General features: G+C 35.4%; 1 protein-coding gene across 1 annotated transcript in view; it reads left to right on the top strand.

The window, feature by feature from the left end:
• Positions 1-6: 6 nt before the first annotated feature.
• The window catches only part of TTC21B (tetratricopeptide repeat domain 21B), a 33,740-nt gene continuing 14,554 nt past the window's right edge, over positions 7-19,192 (top strand). The window contains exons 1-18 of the mRNA XM_014307200.2: positions 7-118; positions 1,149-1,259; positions 2,465-2,631; positions 4,419-4,541; positions 5,953-6,110; positions 6,505-6,589; positions 7,995-8,093; positions 8,680-8,872; positions 9,790-9,887; positions 10,391-10,591; positions 12,377-12,506; positions 12,970-13,127; positions 14,042-14,266; positions 15,008-15,246; positions 15,549-15,621; positions 15,994-16,104; positions 16,459-16,597; positions 18,075-18,181. Coding sequence (XP_014162675.1) covers positions 1,217-1,259; positions 2,465-2,631; positions 4,419-4,541; positions 5,953-6,110; positions 6,505-6,589; positions 7,995-8,093; positions 8,680-8,872; positions 9,790-9,887; positions 10,391-10,591; positions 12,377-12,506; positions 12,970-13,127; positions 14,042-14,266; positions 15,008-15,246; positions 15,549-15,621; positions 15,994-16,104; positions 16,459-16,597; positions 18,075-18,181 — 2,349 coding nt within the window. The 5' untranslated portion in view covers positions 7-118; positions 1,149-1,216. The remainder of the gene's footprint in view (positions 119-1,148; positions 1,260-2,464; positions 2,632-4,418; positions 4,542-5,952; positions 6,111-6,504; positions 6,590-7,994; positions 8,094-8,679; positions 8,873-9,789; positions 9,888-10,390; positions 10,592-12,376; positions 12,507-12,969; positions 13,128-14,041; positions 14,267-15,007; positions 15,247-15,548; positions 15,622-15,993; positions 16,105-16,458; positions 16,598-18,074; positions 18,182-19,192) is intronic.

Genomic DNA, 19,192 nt, shown 5'->3' with positions numbered 1-19,192 from the left:
TATTACGGCCAGGAGGGGCTGTTCCAGCACGCCCGGGCCGCGGCGGACGAGGCGCTGGCGCGGCTGGGCGCGGAGCCCGTGCTCCTCTTCTACCGGGCCTACGGCGCGCTGAGGGCAGGTAACGGGGCGGGCCGCGCCTCCCGGAACGCTGGGCTTCCTCGCCTCGCCTCCCAAAACTCAGCCCTTAGTCCGCAGGGAAAGGCGGTGTTGGGGAGTCTGAATGTATGCCGTGTTGAGTGAAATACCGGTGTCTTATCATCTGTCACCGCTCCTCCCCAGTTTGAATGAAAGCCACCTAGACAGCCTCGTACCAAAGTGCGAAATAGCAAATATTTTTCTTTTTCATGGTTTCATGACCATGGGTCAGGTAAATGGGTTCTAATAGCAAATATTTTTCTTTTTCATGGTATGACCGTGGGTCAGGTAAATGGGTTCCTTGGAGGGAATTTGAGCCCTGCCCAAACTCATATTGCATTTGATTGGAAACTCACTAGTGTCTCCCCGCTAACAGCTCTTCCCTTCAAAGCAGCTGTGTTAGTTTCGTTGATCCTCTGTCTCAGGGAGGGAAACTGACAGCTAATACCTAGTGGGAGGATCCTTACGTAAATTACACTGTTCTGAGAAGTTTATTGAGCAACATGTATATTCCAAGGATGTCAGAAATACTAACAAGTAACCTAACCCGGGGAGGGCTGAGGCAAGTCTAGGAAGGTGTGCTGGTTTTGAGGAAGTGTGTATATTCCCAAACTCCCCGATGTTTTTATGTAAGAATCCTGTCATTTTTCAAAATACTGCCTATTTTGCTAATATTACAAATATTCACACAAATAAGGCAAAAATACTAGTTATATAAAGAAACAGGAGCAAAAAGAGCTGCTCAATGCCCTGCATAAAACAGTAAATATGATTTTCATCTTTCTGACAGTTGGTAGAATTAGCACAGAATTAGTTGGCATAATTCAAGTTATTTGCACTGAGATGCTATTTTCTTTCCTGTGTCTGTTTGAAAGACTTGCACAAACAAGTGAAAGTGGGTATATGCATAAGGAACAAAAGCATAGAAGGGAAAATTTAAGTCAGATTGATGTTTGATGATTATTCCTTGTCTTGAAAAGTGTGATAGCTTATTCTGTGCTTTTTTTTACTAGGTGATGTCCAAGAAAGTATTCGACAGTTGGAGTCCATTAAAAACAAACCAGAGGTATCACTTTGTACAATGATGGCTCTGATTTATGCCCATAAAAAGAGCCCTAATCCAGGTATGCCTATTAAGACATTCTGGTTCATGTTTTACACAGCTCTGTTTGAAGGCCTGAGGGTTGCAGTCTAATTCTGCCTAAGTTAAAGTTTACTCTGGCTTTGCATTTGACATAGGATCTGTTACTGAATTGAGTGATGCTTACCAGGATTGTAGACAAAAATAATACCAAACCACTAAACTCTAAAGCATAAGAGTGAATGTTAAAATAAAACACAGCCACACCCACGTACATAAGCTGACCTAATTGCCATGATGAAGAATCTTTGAAGAAAAAGAAATTGAATCGAGCTTCATGTTATTGTTGTTCGCTCATGTCTGATATTTGTACTTTTGAGTAGAACTGCAGCTTGAAAAGTCTTTAAAGCCATGCCATTTCTATATTTTAAGTTATTCTGACCATACAAATGTAGAAAATAATTTTGCGAATTTTTGTATTCCTTTCTTGAGCCTAAAAGCTGGAATTATTTTGTTAGGAATTGCATTCTCAAAATAAGAGTTGGTTTTTCAGGTACATTGAGTGGTTGTTAAACTATTGCTGCAGTATCTTTCTCACTATGGAGATTTATAGCTGCTGCTGAGAGTTTGTTAAACAATTTAATGTGAAACAGCTCTGACCAATGGCTTTACTCTTATTCAAGTCCCTGAAGATTAATATTGCAGGACAGCAAAATTATTGTGGATCTCAAGACTCTCTGAGAGTGAGAGCCTTTCCCTCATTCATTAGGTGGGTCACCATTGTCACAGCAGGCGATCAGGTTGGCCAGGGAGCTTCTGCCTTTCCCAGTGCCTGGCTGGGTCTGATCCCCTGGATGTCCTGTGGGTCTGATCCCCTGGGTGTCCTGATCCCCTGGGTCTTGCTGTGTGATGGCACTCAGTAACCTGACCCATGACCTTCCCTGACACCAGGGTCAGGTTCATAGGCCTGTAGTTTTCCAGATCTTCTTTCCTGCCCTTCTGGATGGACATCAGTCATCTGGGACTTGGCCACTTCTGGGACCTCCTCATCAGCCATGTTGTTGGGAATCCTCTTCTGCCTTTTTCATCTGCACCTGATAAATGTTACTGATTGGGTGGGGCTGTCCGCATATTTATCAATGTACAGTACAGAAACAGTGTTTGCTCTGGAAGCCCTTGGCTTACGTGCTGTTCTTTTATAATATTTTGAGAGGCTGTCAACAAGAGCTCTGAACAAAACCTTTTCAGATCGAGATGCTATTGTGGAGTTGGATGCAAGACTGAAGGAACAGCGTAAAGCAGCAGGACAGCAGGCTCTGTACTATGCTGGCTTGTTCTTGTGGCATCTTGGTCGTGAGGACAAAGCCCGTGAATATGTTGATAGAGTGATCAGAGTTTCTGGTGGTGGTAAAGAGGTAACTGGTTCTTACCTTTCTGTAATGTAAAAGATTATTAGGACAATGCATACTCTGAAGCTAGACTTATGGCATTAATGCTGTTTGGAGGTTATCCTGAACTATTTTGTGTTCTAGTACTTTCATTCTTGACTGTCGTAAATTCATTTGATGCAGCTGAGTAAATTCCTATAACTAATATTAATTTTTAGTTAGTAAATAATAAATAATGGTTTAATAAATGAAAATAAATCAATAAATAGAAATAATATGCGCTTCAGCCAGTATTGCTACTTGCTACCAAGCCTCATAATTCCTAGCAAAAAAAAATAAGCATGATAGTCTCACTAGAGGGAGACATCTGGATCTGAAGGCTCAAGAATACCCAGAGGATTGGGGATATAAATCTGCAACTATTATTCTAAACATTAGTTTCTGAAAGTATGATTTAAGTAATGGCTTAGCTTTCGAACTAACAGTGATTAATAATTTAAATTGGTAGTTATTTTAAATAAGAACTAATTTATTGGCTAATTTATACTAGTGTAGAAATAACTTATATTAATGAAGAAGTAATTAAGGACATCACAAAGCAATATGGTATGTCCTAAAAAGACTAAGGATAGGTAATTTTGGTAAAATAGTGTTATTTATGACTTTGCTTGTTAAAACAATAGTAGTTTGATTTTGTTTGCTTCTATTTATTCTTGTTTGGAGTAAATTCTTATTCTTATTTGGAAATATTCTTTGGGTATGTTGTTTAGTGTGAAATATTCCCAGCTGAAGTATTTAAAAATATTCAAAGTAATTAATTAATTTTTTTACAGACACATGCATAGAAAAGAAAAAGTACATTAGTATTTAAATATATAGAATATTTTTTAGGAGTTCACTTATGATTAGGTATTTTTCTAGCTTGGTAATATGAAATTATGTTTAAATGTTTACATCTGATTTTTTGGGAGGTTGTTCAGAGTCTTTAAACTTGGCAAAATATGATTTGTTGACTATACACTTATTTTGATAAGGTAGTTTATGTATTCCTTGTATGGAAGTACAACACCTGCTTTTCTTTTAAAAAATGCTAGAGTATGGAAAGTTCAGCCTCCACTGCATAACAAAATCATGACACTGATTGTTAGCAATTACAAAATATGGCTCTTCTATTAACCTTTGACTTTTAAATACACTTCAAAATAGATTTTGTTTACTTAAGTTACAATTAATGTTTGGAACACAGAAGAGAAGTAAATTTCATTCATCATAAATAATAAGTTCTTCAATGAAAAGACACTTTGCCTTTTAAATGTTTGGGTGTTCTTTCTAATAATACTTTTGAGGTTTTGAAAAATGTCAAGAGTTTTGCCTTGCACATAGAAGTTTTTCTTTTAAATCAGAAAGTAGAAGAAAACCTCAAGTTCCTCCCTTTTTGCAGCACCAGTATGTTTCTCGGCGTCTCACATAAACAAAATATTAAGGAAACATTGTGCTGAAATGTTGCAGAAAATATTCTGTCTAATGTGGTCATGTTTGTGAGGTTTTGTTCTGACTGCTGAGCGTGTTAGACTTGTTAAGTGCCATTGGTGGTTTTTTCTAATTCTATAAGTGAATATACAATTTGGTTAATTTAACTCTGGAATAAATTATCCAAGTGTTAGGTTATGCTAAAGACTGGTTATAATTATGCCTCTGAAGCAGTTAAAATAGATACTTCAAGTCCCCTCTTTAGGTTATTTCTGCTTATTGTATGTAGTGTAATTTTCTATTACCTAGTTAGCAAAGAATTCCAATTTGTATTTTGTTAACAGGGGTTAATTTTGAAGGCATGGCTTGATCTCACCTGTGGGAAAGAAACTCACATTAAAAAAGCTCTGAAATACTTTGATGAAGCACTGCAGGAAGGCAATGATATTTTTGCACTGCTTGGTAAAGTAAGTTTACCTCACTATTTTAACTCTTCCTAAATTTCATCTTAGTCTTGTAGATTGGAGAGGTGCTGATAAGAGTAGTGCATAATGAGCTTGTCCAAGGAACAGAGATACAGCTCAGACCCTGTAGATGCTTTCAGGTTCTTTAGACACCAATGTGAAAATAAAGGTATCGTTACATTCAGTCAATCTAAAGGTGTACTGTTACGATTTTGCTATGCACACGAGAAAACCTTTCTGTTTCTATGCATAAAATGAGTTTCAAATCACTTGAAAACTGTAGAAATGTGTTGTCTCTTCCTTTTTGCATGAGACACCTATGTACATTACAGAATTGCTGTGTGCCAAAATGCAATAGTTAAACACTGTAGTGTGATTTTTTTAATATTGTTAACACTCTTTTTAAGTTGTCATTAGTCTGTTTCGTGTGTTCATTTGTGTTCATGTAATCATCAATTATTATATTTCATTAAAGGAGTGGCATGAATTGTTTTCTTTACACATCGCAGACACTGTTAATCATTAACATGATGTTTGTTTAGTATTCCAAAGCTAAATGCAGAAAAAAATGTTCAATGAATATTAGAAGACTGAACTTCAGGAGAGTGTGCACGATGGTATTTGGTTAGGTGTGTGTGCTTGGCTGCATGTGGACCATTGAATTAGATTAAGAGTATATGTCAAATATAGTTACTTAGTAATTAGGGTTTAGACAGACATGAATCTCACTAGGGCTTAAAAAATGAACTCTCAAAATCTACTGTGTTTGCATAATTTCTGTCTTAAAAAAAAGAACTAAAACAGCACACATACAGTCACCTGGAATATGGTAAGTAAATTCAAAGCATCAAAGCAAAACAGGGTTTAAATCCTAATTCCTACTGGAATTAATTTAAACCTCTGCTTTTTGACTTCTGAAAGTTTTGTATTTGGAATACCCTGTAAATCACGTTACAGTTAGAAAATTTTTAAATCTGGCAACAACAGTAGTTACCTGCTGAGCGTGGGTTTTTGCATGGTACATGCCTCAGAGTTTGAATAAATGTTTCATCAGTGAGTTGTGTTGAATATCCTAAAATTGTGGGATACTTCATACAAAGGTACTTGAAACCTAATGAAGCAATTTTACTCTTCAGCTATGTCTGTCTTTTTCTTGCTTGCAACTGACTAGTAAGTTGTCAATACTGCAGTTACCTTTGTTACAGAGCTCTTACCACACACACCAGGCTTTACACATCATTCTTTGCTATTTGATTGTTGCACTATGTCTAGCTGTGATGGATATGTAAAACTATTACTTCAGGAAAGACTTCTTTCTAGTTCTTTTTCCTGGTTTCTGTATGAAAGAATTTCTGAATCTTCCCACCTATGTGAGTATACAGGCTCTTGATATGGCTTCTCTTCCTTCCATTAGGCACAGTGTTTTGAGGTCCGACAGAATTACTCAGGAGCTCTGGATATTGTGAACCAGATAATTGCAAACTTCCCAAACTTCATTCCTGCTTTCATAAAGAAAATGAAGCTACAACTTGCTTTGCAGGACTGGGAGCAGACAATTGAAACTGCACATAGGTTGAGTATGAAGTAGCACACTACTAAGTTCTTTTCTTGCCATGTTTACACCCAAAGGACACTTTGAAACACAAGTAGATAGGTTTCCATTCATTGTTCATGAATCTGCATTAGTTGCATCAGTTTTTTAAAAATAAATTTCAAGTAAATAAAGTTTTATTAGAAACCAGCCTTGCAGTTCTGTGAGGATTCTACATCAATATGTGAATCCATTCTGGATGGAAGAGGATCTTTCTTGAGATAGGCATGAAATAAGAGCTGTGCTTTCAGTTGAGATCCATTATCTAAAATGGCTGTAAAATACAAGTTTTCCTATTCCTGTTTTAGGATAAAATAAATGATTGAGGAAGTGTTTGGTTTGGTTTCTTTACATTCACCTTTTGTTTGGTTTTAGACTATTGCAGAAAGATCCCCTCAATTTAGAAGCCATAAGAATGGAGGCCCTGCATCATCTGTGCAGGGAAGGAAATATATCTGAGGTGAGTCTTTTTATTAGCAGAATGGTGAGCACAACATAATGCATGTGGCATCTAGTCCCTACACAAGCTGTCTTCTTTATGTATTCTCCTCATACACTTTGGCTGGTCCTGTGCTGTACTAATCTGCAGGAGATATATTAATTCACCTGTTCTCATTTGAGTGGCTACTCCACGTTATTGCTGGGGTATGTTCTGGATGCAAAGGAAAAGATGATTTTTAACCTTCATCTTTCCAGAGAACAGGTGTCAAGCCAAACAGAAATCTGATCTGGACACCTGACTGAATCATGTTGATTTGAATCATCAGAGTGATCTTTTTTGTATAAGTGCTCTTTTGATAAATTCATAAGTTATTGTAAGCCTTTCATTATTTTTAAATATTTTATTAATTGAAATAAGGGAAATTATGAGGTCTTGTAGTGATAGATTTTTGGAAGCAGGTCATAGTTTTTACACCAGTGTTTTGTTCACAATTTTTTGATACTTATTGTGGGGCTTTTTCAGCTCTAAGCATTCTACGCATTTTTCCTTCTATTCCCAAGATCCATTTTCTTGCACAGGGCTATACACATGTATTTTGTATGTACAGCACTTGTGCCATTTTTCAAGAAGTTCTGAAATAGCTGATATAAATTGTCAACAAAAATTCATTCTGTGTTTTTTCTCATTATGCAAAAGCTGGTAAAATTTAGGTGGAAAGATAGCAAAAAAAAGTGTTTTCATTGTGATGTAGGTATTTTCAAGTTGTAGAAGAAAAGGTATTTATGTTGCTTAACACATTTTCAGTTATTGCAAAGAACTCGGTCATTAGCCTCCTTACAATCAAATTTAAGTCATGCACAGTCATGGGAAATATGAAGAAGTAGTAAGAATTGCTGACTCTAGTTGAAGGCATCCAGGAAGGAGCCTTGCTGGACATAGTAGAGTGTTAACTAAAGATTCTGGAATAAAATGTCGCATGTAACTAAGAGCCATGTCTAGGGAAAAAATTCAAGGCCTGTTAGATTTACACATTTCATATTAAAAAACCCTTAGTGCCTTAATTATTCTATGTCCAAAAAATCCCCTTAGGTGTTTTGAGGAACTTATGTTAAAAGTCTGAGAACTTGGAAGTGCTTTGCTTTCGAGCATGTGTGTCTGTATCACACTGAAGCCCAAACAGGATTCACAGATCAGATTCCTCAGACTGTCTTGCTTTGTGAGACTCCTCTGTTATACCAGACTTAGCTGAAGCCTTTCACTTTTTTAGAGCATGGATAAAGGACACAGCTTGAAAACCTCAGAATTTACATTTCAAGATATTAGCGCATAGTAAAAATGTGAGCAGTTTATAGTGAAAACTGTTTGATTGTCCTAATTTTTTAATTCTTTCTATTACTTATTATATTATTCCTTTTTTTCCAAGGCTTCAGCAAGACTGGGAGACCTGATCGAGGCACTGGATAGATTAGAACCACGTAATTCTGAGCTGTTCTGTAAAATGGCTTTAGCTTTCAGTAGAACAGTAAGTATGCTTTTTTTGTCCTTAAACAGCATACAGCTATCTCTATATCCTGATTTTCTTCTATTTGTTGGTAGGCAGATGTTAAACATCTACTAAAAAGTGGAAAATTGTGGACAATTGAAATAGATTAACTCACGTAGCCTTGGAAACCACATTTTTCAAGTATTATATTCAGCATGAATTACAATGTTAAAACCATCTCGTTCCTAAAATGGTTTTACTACTTGCTTTTAAGTAAGAAACAGTGAAAATACACTCAAATATTTACCAACCGTCTTCTTACTGTGTGAAACTGATAAAGTTAATCACATAACCTTGAAACTGAAGGTTTCTTTAATCTCTGTATTTATCAAAAATTGCTGTAAAGAAGCACTCAAAGCAACTATTGGTTATTGTATGGTATTGTGTTTTTATGTCTGAATCCATCCAACATTAATGTCACAGTTTTTATAGAATTACTGCAGGCTAATATATTATTACATGAGATGATGTTGTCTCTACTGATCTGGCTATATTCAGTGTGTTTGTCTAATTGAATCCAAAACCTAAGAAAAGCTTAAGGCTTAAAGATTGTTCTTACCATTAGTGTGGCCGGAACCAGCTCATCCTTCAGCACACACAAACCTTAGTACAAAGAGCATTTGATTTGGCATCTGACAATGCAGAATTTGCTACTGAACTTGGCTACCAAATGATTTTACAAGGGAAAGTGAAAGAAGCTCAAAAATGGTACAAGACTGCTATGACACTTGATGAAACAAGTGTTTCTGCACTAACTGGTAAGGTCTTACGCTTCCTTTTGATTTTCAGTAGACAATGTTTTTTGGTCAAATTTTCCTATTACTGGTACTAGGAAAATCTAGAACTATTAGAACAGGAGCACTGGCTTGTTTTCTCAGATTTGTTATGTGCTTTCTTCCTTGTGGCAACAGTGTCTCTTTACTGAATATGTCTTTTGGTCTTCCTTATTGAAAAATTAATCTTTTCTGCTCTAAATTAGAGCTTTCAAAGTAATAGTAGGAACAGACAATATGCTGTATTTTACTTACTTTATTATTTAATTTCTGTAGTACCAAAGAACTAGAGAACTCTTAGGCATTACAAAAATAAGAAAATCAAGGGCATGATAGAACAAACTGCCCATGTCCTCATTTTGTTGAAATTAGCTTGAAAAACATAATCAAGTCAAAACATCATACTTTGGATGTATGTGTTGCATCCAAAAAAACCCCGCTTTATAGAAAACCCCATTTGTGTTAAGAAAATGGAGTGTAAATGTGTCATATTTGCCTGTCAGATTTTTCCCTGTGTTTTCTTCCTTGACAGTGCTATGGCCTTAAACAGTATTAAAACTTTAGATTGCAGGAATGGTTTGTGTTTGTGCTTGAAGTTGTTTTCCTTATTGTACTTTTTCTGAATTTAGGAGCCAGACTTCATGGTGCTTTTGCTTAGTCTAGAACCAGTTGAAGATTTACCATTTCAAGCTGCTATATAGCATATTAATGTATCAATCATGTATCATCTACCCTAGGTTTTCTGAGTATGTAAAATTTGCATTACTATAAGTCTTGATCCATTCTTTCTTTTCCTGTCACTTTATGAAGAGGTTGAGGAGAAGAAAAGTTAGTTCTGGAAAAGAAAGCATGTGCTTGACTAGGAAGATGAATTGGCAATAAAGTCTTTCCATGTGTTACAGGAATTATCCGTTGCCAGCTAATACAAGGGCAGTTAGAAGATGCAGAGCATCAGTTGGAGTTTCTTAATGAAATTCAGCAGTCCATTGGGAAATCTGGGGTAGGAGGCATCTTTCTTTACTGAGATACTTTGATTACAGTCTGAACTGTGGCCTTCTAACTATTACACCTTCTATATTTCAGTCACTTGAGTAGAGCATTCTTAATGGAGTACTGTTAAGTCTAAGTTTCAGTTTTTCTTTCTGTTTAAGTCAGTGTGTTGTTTAACTTGGCAACCAGGCTGTTTGCTTGCAGAGCAAAAACATCACTTTCTAGCTGTGTTTTTTTTCTGAACGCAAGTTTGAAATGTCAGGGAAGGACAAATATTAATGATTTCCAGGATTTTGTGATCAGACAAATGTAAAGGTTCTTGCACAAGTTAAAGGAATGAATTGCTAGAATAATGTGTCCTTTACAACATACTAAATGTCTTCAAGTATCCTTAAATATAAAGAAGAAATGGCTAAGATTAATAATTACGTAGTATTGTACGAGTAAGAGATGAATATATCTGGAATATGCAAAATGTTTGAGGGTTTGTGTTTGTTTTTTTCTTTTCTGTAGGAATTATCTTTCCTGCATGCAGTCCTAGCTATGAAAAAACATAAGAGACAAGAAGATGTTTTTGCTTTATTGAATAATGTTCTGGATACTCACTTTTCATCTTTGCATGGATTTCCTCTTGGTGTGGAATATTTTGAAAAACTAAACCCTGATTTCTTGCTAGAAATTATTAGAGAATATCTTACTTTTTGTCCAGCACAGGTAAGCACCTGTAGATCACATCTGTCTAAGAATGGGAATTTTTCGTTTTGAGAACAGTTAATCAGGAAGCAAAAAAATAGAAAATCTTCCCTTTTAAAATGTGAATTTATTTGAAGTAAGAGTATGTTTTGGGATATTACACCACTGTTTAGTCAAAGTAATGATAAAAATATGCATTTTGTGATGTGAGCAAGTGGCAGTAATAACACCTGAGGAAACCTGGGATATTTATTCAGTGCATTCTGTATGTGTAGGTGAATTGTCTTAGTATCTCTTAGGAAACTGTAATTATGCAGTGAATAGAGTTATCACATTATGAAACTAGGATGTTCACACTGACCACCCTCTTAATGAAATATTTTTAGGATATTTTTTCAATTTACATAAATTCTTTCTTTTGTATGTTGGTAAAAATCAGTGGAATACTGCCTTTTTATATTATTGTTCATTCTAGTGAAAAATCTCAGTTAGGTGGCTTAATTTTCTGTGGCTGAATTTGTGTGCTCTAGTTTTGGCAACAAAGACATGTAGAACTTAATAAATTGAATGGGGACCTGACATCTTTAAAGCAGAAGAAACACATTAACAGTTTCTTTAAATAGTGTCTTCCTTAAATAGATTTTTCTTCTGACATAGCTGGGAGCTGACTTCTGTTATCCTGTCATTATTTCTAGGCTAATTATAGAACCTTTCCATAAATATGTTTATGTAGATTTTTAAAATCTTAACAGGAAAACAAGTAGTTTTCCATTGTTGTGAGCTGCCTCACCATCTGTAAGGAAATGACAATATTTGAAAGTCTAAAACATCAGTAGCAGTGACATTTTCATGTCACAGATGGCCATGATGGGAAGTGACATTCTATGAGATTTTGCTTTTATCTGAAGATTTCCCTGGGATATGTTCCAGAAATACTGAACAGCAATGATGGTTTTTAATTTGGAGTTAAAACTGCTTTTCTGAATTTTTGTCCATAGAAAGGTTTTCAGAAGAAAAGATAGGCTTTTGCTGAAGTTTCCTTTATCTCTTAATTGCAAAAAAGGACCACAGGTGTTTGAAAGTGTGGAGTTAGCTAGGTGGTGGAGACTTCCATTTTGGTTTTGGGTCCTGTGAAAATACTATTTGTGAACAGAATGATGCTTAGGTTGCCTTTTCCTTTTTTAATGTATAAACCAGCAACTAGCTAAAGTAATATAGGGAAAGGAATAATGTTTCTGATAAAGAGCAATTAAAACATGTTATATTGTACTAGCAGTTTGCATGAAAGTAGTTATTTTTCAGCTTCTATTTTCAGTTTGTTGCTAGCAGTATGGATATCTTCTGTGGTGTGGGATGGCGGTAGGCATGACAGGAGCAGAACCTTTTCTTCTCAACCTTCTCACCTTGCATTCCAACTTCAGCTTTGTTGAAATTTAATTCATGGTAATGCTATGTTGGATGAGTTGGCCTGGTAATTCAGAATGTGTAACCAATGTTTATGGCCTGACTCTTCTGTGTATGTCAGGTCTGAAGTGTTTCATTGTACTTGAAGTCTGAGACTGTCTTATGTTCAAGCTGATATCAAGAAGTTGCCCCCTTAAATTTCAAACTTTTTTTTTATTTCTTATCAACAACAGCTGCTTTGACTGAAGGAAATAGCAAGGCTTTGCTAGTGCTCATTGGAGTTGAAAGTGAAGCTCAGACTTAAAAAGAAATGTAAATCTAAACCCTGTTGACTCAAATGCTGGTTTTTGTTAGCTTGTTGGCGTTCTTTTTTTATTACTTACTTGTTTTTTTTGCTCCTAGCCTGCAAGTCCTGGGCAGTCTTCTTCACCAGTTCTTAAGCACTGTGCTTCAGTTCTTGAAACTATTGTAAAAACTGTGCCTGGTCTTCAACAAGCTGTCTTTTTATTTGCAAAAGTGAAGTACTTGTCAGGTAATAGTTATATGAATAGGTAGTTAACGATCTCCTTAGTTTATTTAATATAAAAAATTAATTTCACACTTGTAAATAATAATGAATATTTTTCTTTCACTGCAGAATACTATATAACAATTAAGTGAAGAACATTTGCTCTTCATTTCTTTGTCTTTTATATGAGAGTATCTTAATTTTACAGACCTATAAATAAGTATTTTTTCATCTACTGTTACCCAAAAAGTTAATTTATTGAATGATTTACAGAGGGAGCAGTGAGAAAATACCATACCTTTGACCTGCATTTGATTTCATGTCCTAACCTTAGAAGGCTTTGTATATGAGTTTATTCAGTGGATGCTGACATTTATTAAAAAAAATAAAATAAAAATGCTGTGTATATAACATACATATGTATATATATTATCTGTATTTCGTATCAACTGCTTTTTCACTTTCCCTTCCTTTCCCCACTTCCTAGGGGATATTGAAGCAGCCCATAGTAATTTACATTACTGTCTGGAAAGGAACCCTTCTTATGCAGAGGCACACTTACTGATGGCCCAGGTGTATTTGGCTCAAAACAATATCAAGCTATGCTCTCAGTCCTTGGAACTTTGTCTAAGCCATAATTTTGAGGTGAGTTTAACAAAAGAATGAAATAATTTTATTCAGTCAGTCATGTGAAATTGTATGTTTTTGTATACAATAATTTTCAACTGAACTTTTTATAATTCTTCCACTACAAGTTTAATATCTGAATGTTTATATGAATGTGATATCTGAATATTTATCAAATAAATGACCATAAAGACAAAACTAACACCTCATAAGTCACATTTCATGGGTCTTACATATTACAGTATGGGATTTTTGATTTGTTGACCTCAGTGGAACTTCATGTAGGACTAGCAGAGAGTTGGGAACACAGCACACACACGCACCACTCATTTGGTCTGAGTGGTGCCCAAGTGTCTTGAGACCACTTAGCTGGAAGCTACCATTTCTTTGCAAGCATGTCCCATCTTGCTTCCTTTCTCCAAGTGAAACATGAAAGCTGAAGATTTATATCTCATTAGCTACCTAACTGAGGTCTTTGCCATTTCACAGAGCTGTATTTCTCTTGCAGACTTTTTGTTTCATGTGAAGTATGTTTTAGGAAGGTGAAGAATGGCATGCAGGACTTGTGGCAAATAATGATTGTTTATTTCCTCTGATTAATAGCCTGGTGAAGTGTGCATGCAGCAGTGTGGGAGACATTCAGAATACCTTAAAATTCAGTCTAGATTAAAATAAAGCAGTGATTAATGTTGTTCTGTCCCAAGTGTCATCCCTTGTAATAGTTTCTTTGTAGTTAAAAAACTTACTAAATTACTAGTTTCCGTACTCTGACAATTCTTATATTTTTGTAAGTAAATTTCTGAAATTGAATTTGTGTATATTTGGAGGAAAAAAAGAAACCAAAGTCAATATTAAAAAAACAATCTTGCAAGGGGTTTGAATACTTTACATCAAGTAAAATTTGGAAACTCTTTATCTTATTCTTTTTTAAGGTGAGAGAACATCCTATGTATCACTTAATTAAGGCCCAAACCCAAAAGAAGGTGGGAGAAATATCAGAAGCTATTAAAACCTTACAGATGGCAAGGAATTTGCCTGGAATGAGAAAACCTATAGCTTCCTCAAAAACAAAAGGAAAAAGTATTGAAATTGATGCAAGTGATCGTGTGTCTGTGTTCCTAGAGTTGGTAGAAGCTCATCACTTGAATGGAGAACCGGTAAGATGGCAAACCTGCTAAAATACAAAACATACCTGAAAACAATTCCCTCTTCCCATTCCCTATTCTATTAGTTCAGAAAGAGAAGGCCGCTTCTTTTACCAAGAGGATTTGCTTAGTAAAACTTCCAGCATGTGAATATCTGATTTGAGAACTCCAGTACCTTAAATTGTACAGAGCAAAGAAAATCAAACTGTTTACTGGTGTTTACCAACTTTGAGACAAAAACAATTTCATACTGTTGATGTTCATTTGCTGTGATGTAGATCCCTGTTTTATTGTCAGAATGCTATTAGCAGTAGTTTTGGATCATGTCCTTATCCTTGTGTAGCAGCATCCCTACTATCAGCTGTGTCTGGATAAGCAATAGGACACTACCTATGTATAAGAATGTAAGAGAAGCCATACAGTCCTGTGGTTTGGAGGCCAGTCTGCTCAAAGCAGGACCTGTTGGAGCAACTAAGGTGCTAAAGACATTCTCTAGCTGAAGTTTATGTACTTGTTGATATGCAACACAAATGTAGTTTTCTCTACTAAAACTTTCTATAGTAGTCCATATCACAGAAGTTTTACTTAAAAAATCAAAAATATACTATAGCGAAACAAGTAGATACTACGGTTTGTGGTTTTTGTGATTTTTTTGATTGGCTTGCATAATGCCCATAAATGCTAATAATGTCTTTATTTTTGGCTGTTCAATGACAGGAACTAAATTAATTCTATTCTTTTTATTATTTGCAGCATGAAGCTGCTATAGTCATCCAAGACGCCATGAATGAATTTTCTGGGACACCCGAGGAGCTAAGGGTTGTGATTGCAAATGCAGATCTGGCAATTGCTCAAGGAGATGTGAAACATGCCTTGACTATGCTCCGCAATATTACACCTGAACAGCCTTACTTTGTACAAGCTAAAGAAAAAATGGCAGATATTTATCTTCAGTATAGGAAAGATAAGAAGTTGTATGCTGCCTGCTATAGGTAAAAGTTTGTGTGTGCATAGTTTTCTAGATGTTTACTGATAGCATGGTGAACTCATTTTTTCTTCCTACTGCACGAAATGAGAAATGTTTAGTGGCATGAACTCATTTAAGCAAATGTGGTAACTTTTAAAACAATAATTAGAAGTCTTATTTTGAAAAGATAATTCAGATTTTTTGGAGTTTATTTTGAGAAATGAAAAACTAAAATCTGCAGAGGATAAAATTGTTGTGCCCTTCTCTTGTTTAGATACCAGTATTGACATGTTAAATACTAAGCTAGGTTTTGTCTTCTGTTTCCAGGGACCTAGTAGAAAAACTGCCAAGTGCTCATACTTTTCTTCTTCTTGGTGATGCATACATGAATATTCAAGAGGTGAGTGCTTGCTAGAGATGAATGGAATATTTGAGTAGTTTGTTGACTTTGTCTAGTTGAAACATTGTGGCATGGTGACTCTTATTGATTGATGTTTGTCAAACAGAAACTGCTTTAGGATATAAAACAATAAATATTGACTATGAGTAGCTGTTTAAATTTAAAACTGTTGAAAATACATTTCTTATAAAAGCGTACTTGGTGAAAGTCAAGGAGGAAATGTTTTCTAGAGCAACACTGCCTCTTCTCTTAGAAGTATTGTAGCTTATGAATCAGTACCGAAGTTCCTGGAGTTGTTACCAGATTTTGTTTTCTTCATACACCTTTTGTCATAATCTTTGACTTATATGTGTTTATATTTTACTGTTGCAGCCTGATGAAGCCATAGAAGCCTACGAGCAGGCCTTGAAGAAAAATCCGAAAGATCCATCTTTAGCAAGTAAAATTGGAAAAGCCCTAATCAAAACACATAACTACTCAAAGGTATTCTATAATTAATGTATTAGGTTAGTTGAGTACTGTTTCAGCATGCAGGCTTTGCTTGGGTAAAAGTATTATATTTCAGAGTGCTAAAATAGACATTTTGTCCTGAAAGTAAGTTCTTAGATTCCCTTCAGATCATCTGGCCAAAGGCACAGTTAGTAGATGTGCAAATTAGTGGATGCTAATCTGTTGAATTGTAGTTCTGGTGACTTGCAGTGGGTTTGGGCCTGCACTGAAACCCATGTTTTATTACTTCTCCATTGAAAAAAAAGTAAAGCAACATGCCATTGAATACTTAAGTAACAAGATTGTTGTCTTTAAATTATACACAAATTTTTGCTTCTTTCTTCAAAGGCAATCAGTTACTATGAGGCTGCAGTGAGAAGTGGTCAACAGAGCTTCCTTTGCTATGATTTGGCTGAGCTTTTAATGAAACTGAAGCAGTATGAACAGGCAGAAAGAATACTTCAGCAAGCTTTAGAACATGACCCTGGTAGGACTGTTATTAATTCACAGGAAAACATACAATTTTTTGAACTGTTATTTGTGTTTTCTGCGTGACTCTAAGGAGTAAATGAATTTATGGGCACTTTTTTCCAGAGGTTTAATTACATTTATTAACCTTTGTGGCTGTCTGAATAGAGAAGCAGTATTATTAGTAGTCCATTCTAGAAGGTTTTATTATGTCACTATATCACTTTCATGCTTTGCCAGGGGCATGTTGGTTTTCCATCTTACCTACTTCTTACTGAAAAAGTTCTCTGATTTAACATTTTATTACTTCTTACTGAAAATATCCTCTGATTTAACATTGTATTCCTGTCCTAGTTAAGCCATTGAGGATCTGGCTAATTTAATAGTCATGCTCAAGACAGCTTGATTTTCCTAGTGTGGAAAAATAATTACCACTAAGTACAGTTTGACCCATGTACTTTAAAATCTTCTGTCTTAAAATGAAGCAAAAAGTATTTTTTTTAATGTCTTTTTTTATGTTTTGATAAATACACATTCTCTAAGAGAAAAATGTTTATTTTGGCTGATTGGGAAAATTATTGAATGATGTAATAATTTTTTATGGAAATGCTAGAATATCCTTTGTGGGAAAAAAATGAATTTTAGGAAATACACTGAAGGGAATGATTGTACATGGTCTAAGTTACACAGTCTAATCTCTGATATAAAATAGCATGTCACGATTTCAGCCCTTGAAGACCAGTTTTCTGATAGAATATAGCTCTAGAAACTCCTTAATTTTAATAAAGACAAAACAAAATTTTTGGTGGCATCTATATATTAATGTGAAACTGTGCTCAAGATGCTGCTTTGTCAGTGGAGTAAAATAAATTTAACCCAGGCAAGGCTTGAATTCTTCAAATGCTAATTGATGCATATTTATTTTAATCATTGTTCAAAAACAGCCTGCTGCTTTTAAGTAGATACTGAAATATTTATTTATTTTGTTGTGTTCAGGTATATTCCAGACTCTAGCAAAAGAAGCATAGTTTGAGGTCTGGCTAGAAATTCCATTGAACAGTCTCATGCTTTTTGCATGTAGAGTATCACATTATATCAATTTGGACATTTTTTGTTGACTTTTAGGAGGATTTAGACAAGAAATGTCAGGAATGGCTTTATTTCCTGTCCGTTTGCATCAAAATATTTTCTGTCATGTCTCTGAAAATGCTAATAGACCAGACAGCCAATTTTTATTTTTTTTATTCTGTTTGCATCTTTCAGTAATTTTGGCCTTAAATCTCACTTTGTTTGTAGTCTATAATGTTTACTTAATAGCAACATGCTCTGCCTGCCTGCAAGGCACCAAGTCAGATCACAATTCTAAATAAGTAAGATGGATATGTGAATTTTTCATGTAAGCTCTTTCCTGGAGCATGTGATGAGTTTCTTCTTCCTTTGACTTAACTGGGATCAGCTCCTTCAAGAATAATGTTTGTTTAATGTCATTCTTACAGTTAATGAGTTGTCTTCTCTGATGGAAGATGTACGTTACCAGGTACTTCTGGCAAAAATTTACAGCAAAATGGAGAGCATTGACAGAGCTATAGTTTCATTACAGCAGGTAATGAGGAAAACCAAAAATACCTGTGAAACTTGCAATATCCTCATGTTTACCTCTGGTTTCACTTTGGTCCCATACTTGAACCTTAATATCCACGTGAATGTGGAAAATGAGTGTATGCTGGGGGTAAAGCACCAGTGACTGCTGTGAAATGTAAAGTACATAAGGTGTTACACAGTCTGAGCTTTTTGCAAGCAATGTTATCTGGATTTTAGATCAGAATGCAGGTTTTTACTGCAAGCCTGCAGTCTTACTTTGCCTTCATTTGTGTGTGGAGCATAGTTTTAGCATATCAGGTGAAAATGAAATTGGTCATGAGGGCAGCTAGATTACATATCTTTAGCTCAACATTGAAAACCATTCACAGAGCAAAATGGAACAGCTTTCAATGGCTACCTGTTGTTTTGTTGTACTGCTGAACAGCAGTATTAGTATTAAATAGTAATAATAATATCTCTTCATTCTGCAATTCAGTATTATCCCTCAGACTGACGCTTGAAAGAATAAAGTTGGACGCTAGAGGTTTAAGCCCTTAGAAAATGCTTTCTCAACAAAAAGGTGTGGTCAGTCCTTTCTGTTCTATTATAACTCCACTCTGTGAAAGTGAAGGTAACAGCAATGGTAAGCCTTGGTAGCATCTTCTAACCAGCAAGAAAAGTCTGCAGGTTGGTTAGAAAGGTAATTGTATGTGAGGGTTTAAATAGCAATATTGGTAAGATTTATCTTTGTTAAATTCTTACTTATTTTTTCCTTGTAATGTACTTCTTTCTTTCTCACAGTTGACTTTTTTCCTCCTATTTTTCCTTTAGGAAAATTCCCCCTAAGCAGTCTCCTTCTCTTACTCTTTTCTGTACTTCTTTAGTTCTTCCAGGTTTCTCACAATCAGATTTCAAAAAACTTTCTGTCCTTTTGGGGTTCTTTTGTTTTTTCTACTGCCCTCAAAACTGTCCTTCCTTGTACCCATTCTCTTTGAAATATTTTCCTGTTCCTTTTCCTTTTGATGCCATGTTC

Source organism: Geospiza fortis, unplaced genomic scaffold (genome assembly GCF_000277835.1).
Source record: "Geospiza fortis unplaced genomic scaffold, GeoFor_1.0 scaffold112, whole genome shotgun sequence".
NCBI classification, from domain to species: Eukaryota; Metazoa; Chordata; class Aves; order Passeriformes; family Thraupidae; genus Geospiza; species Geospiza fortis.
Note: the sequence above shows the minus strand (reverse complement) of the source record. Positions and strands in the feature narration are given on the sequence as shown.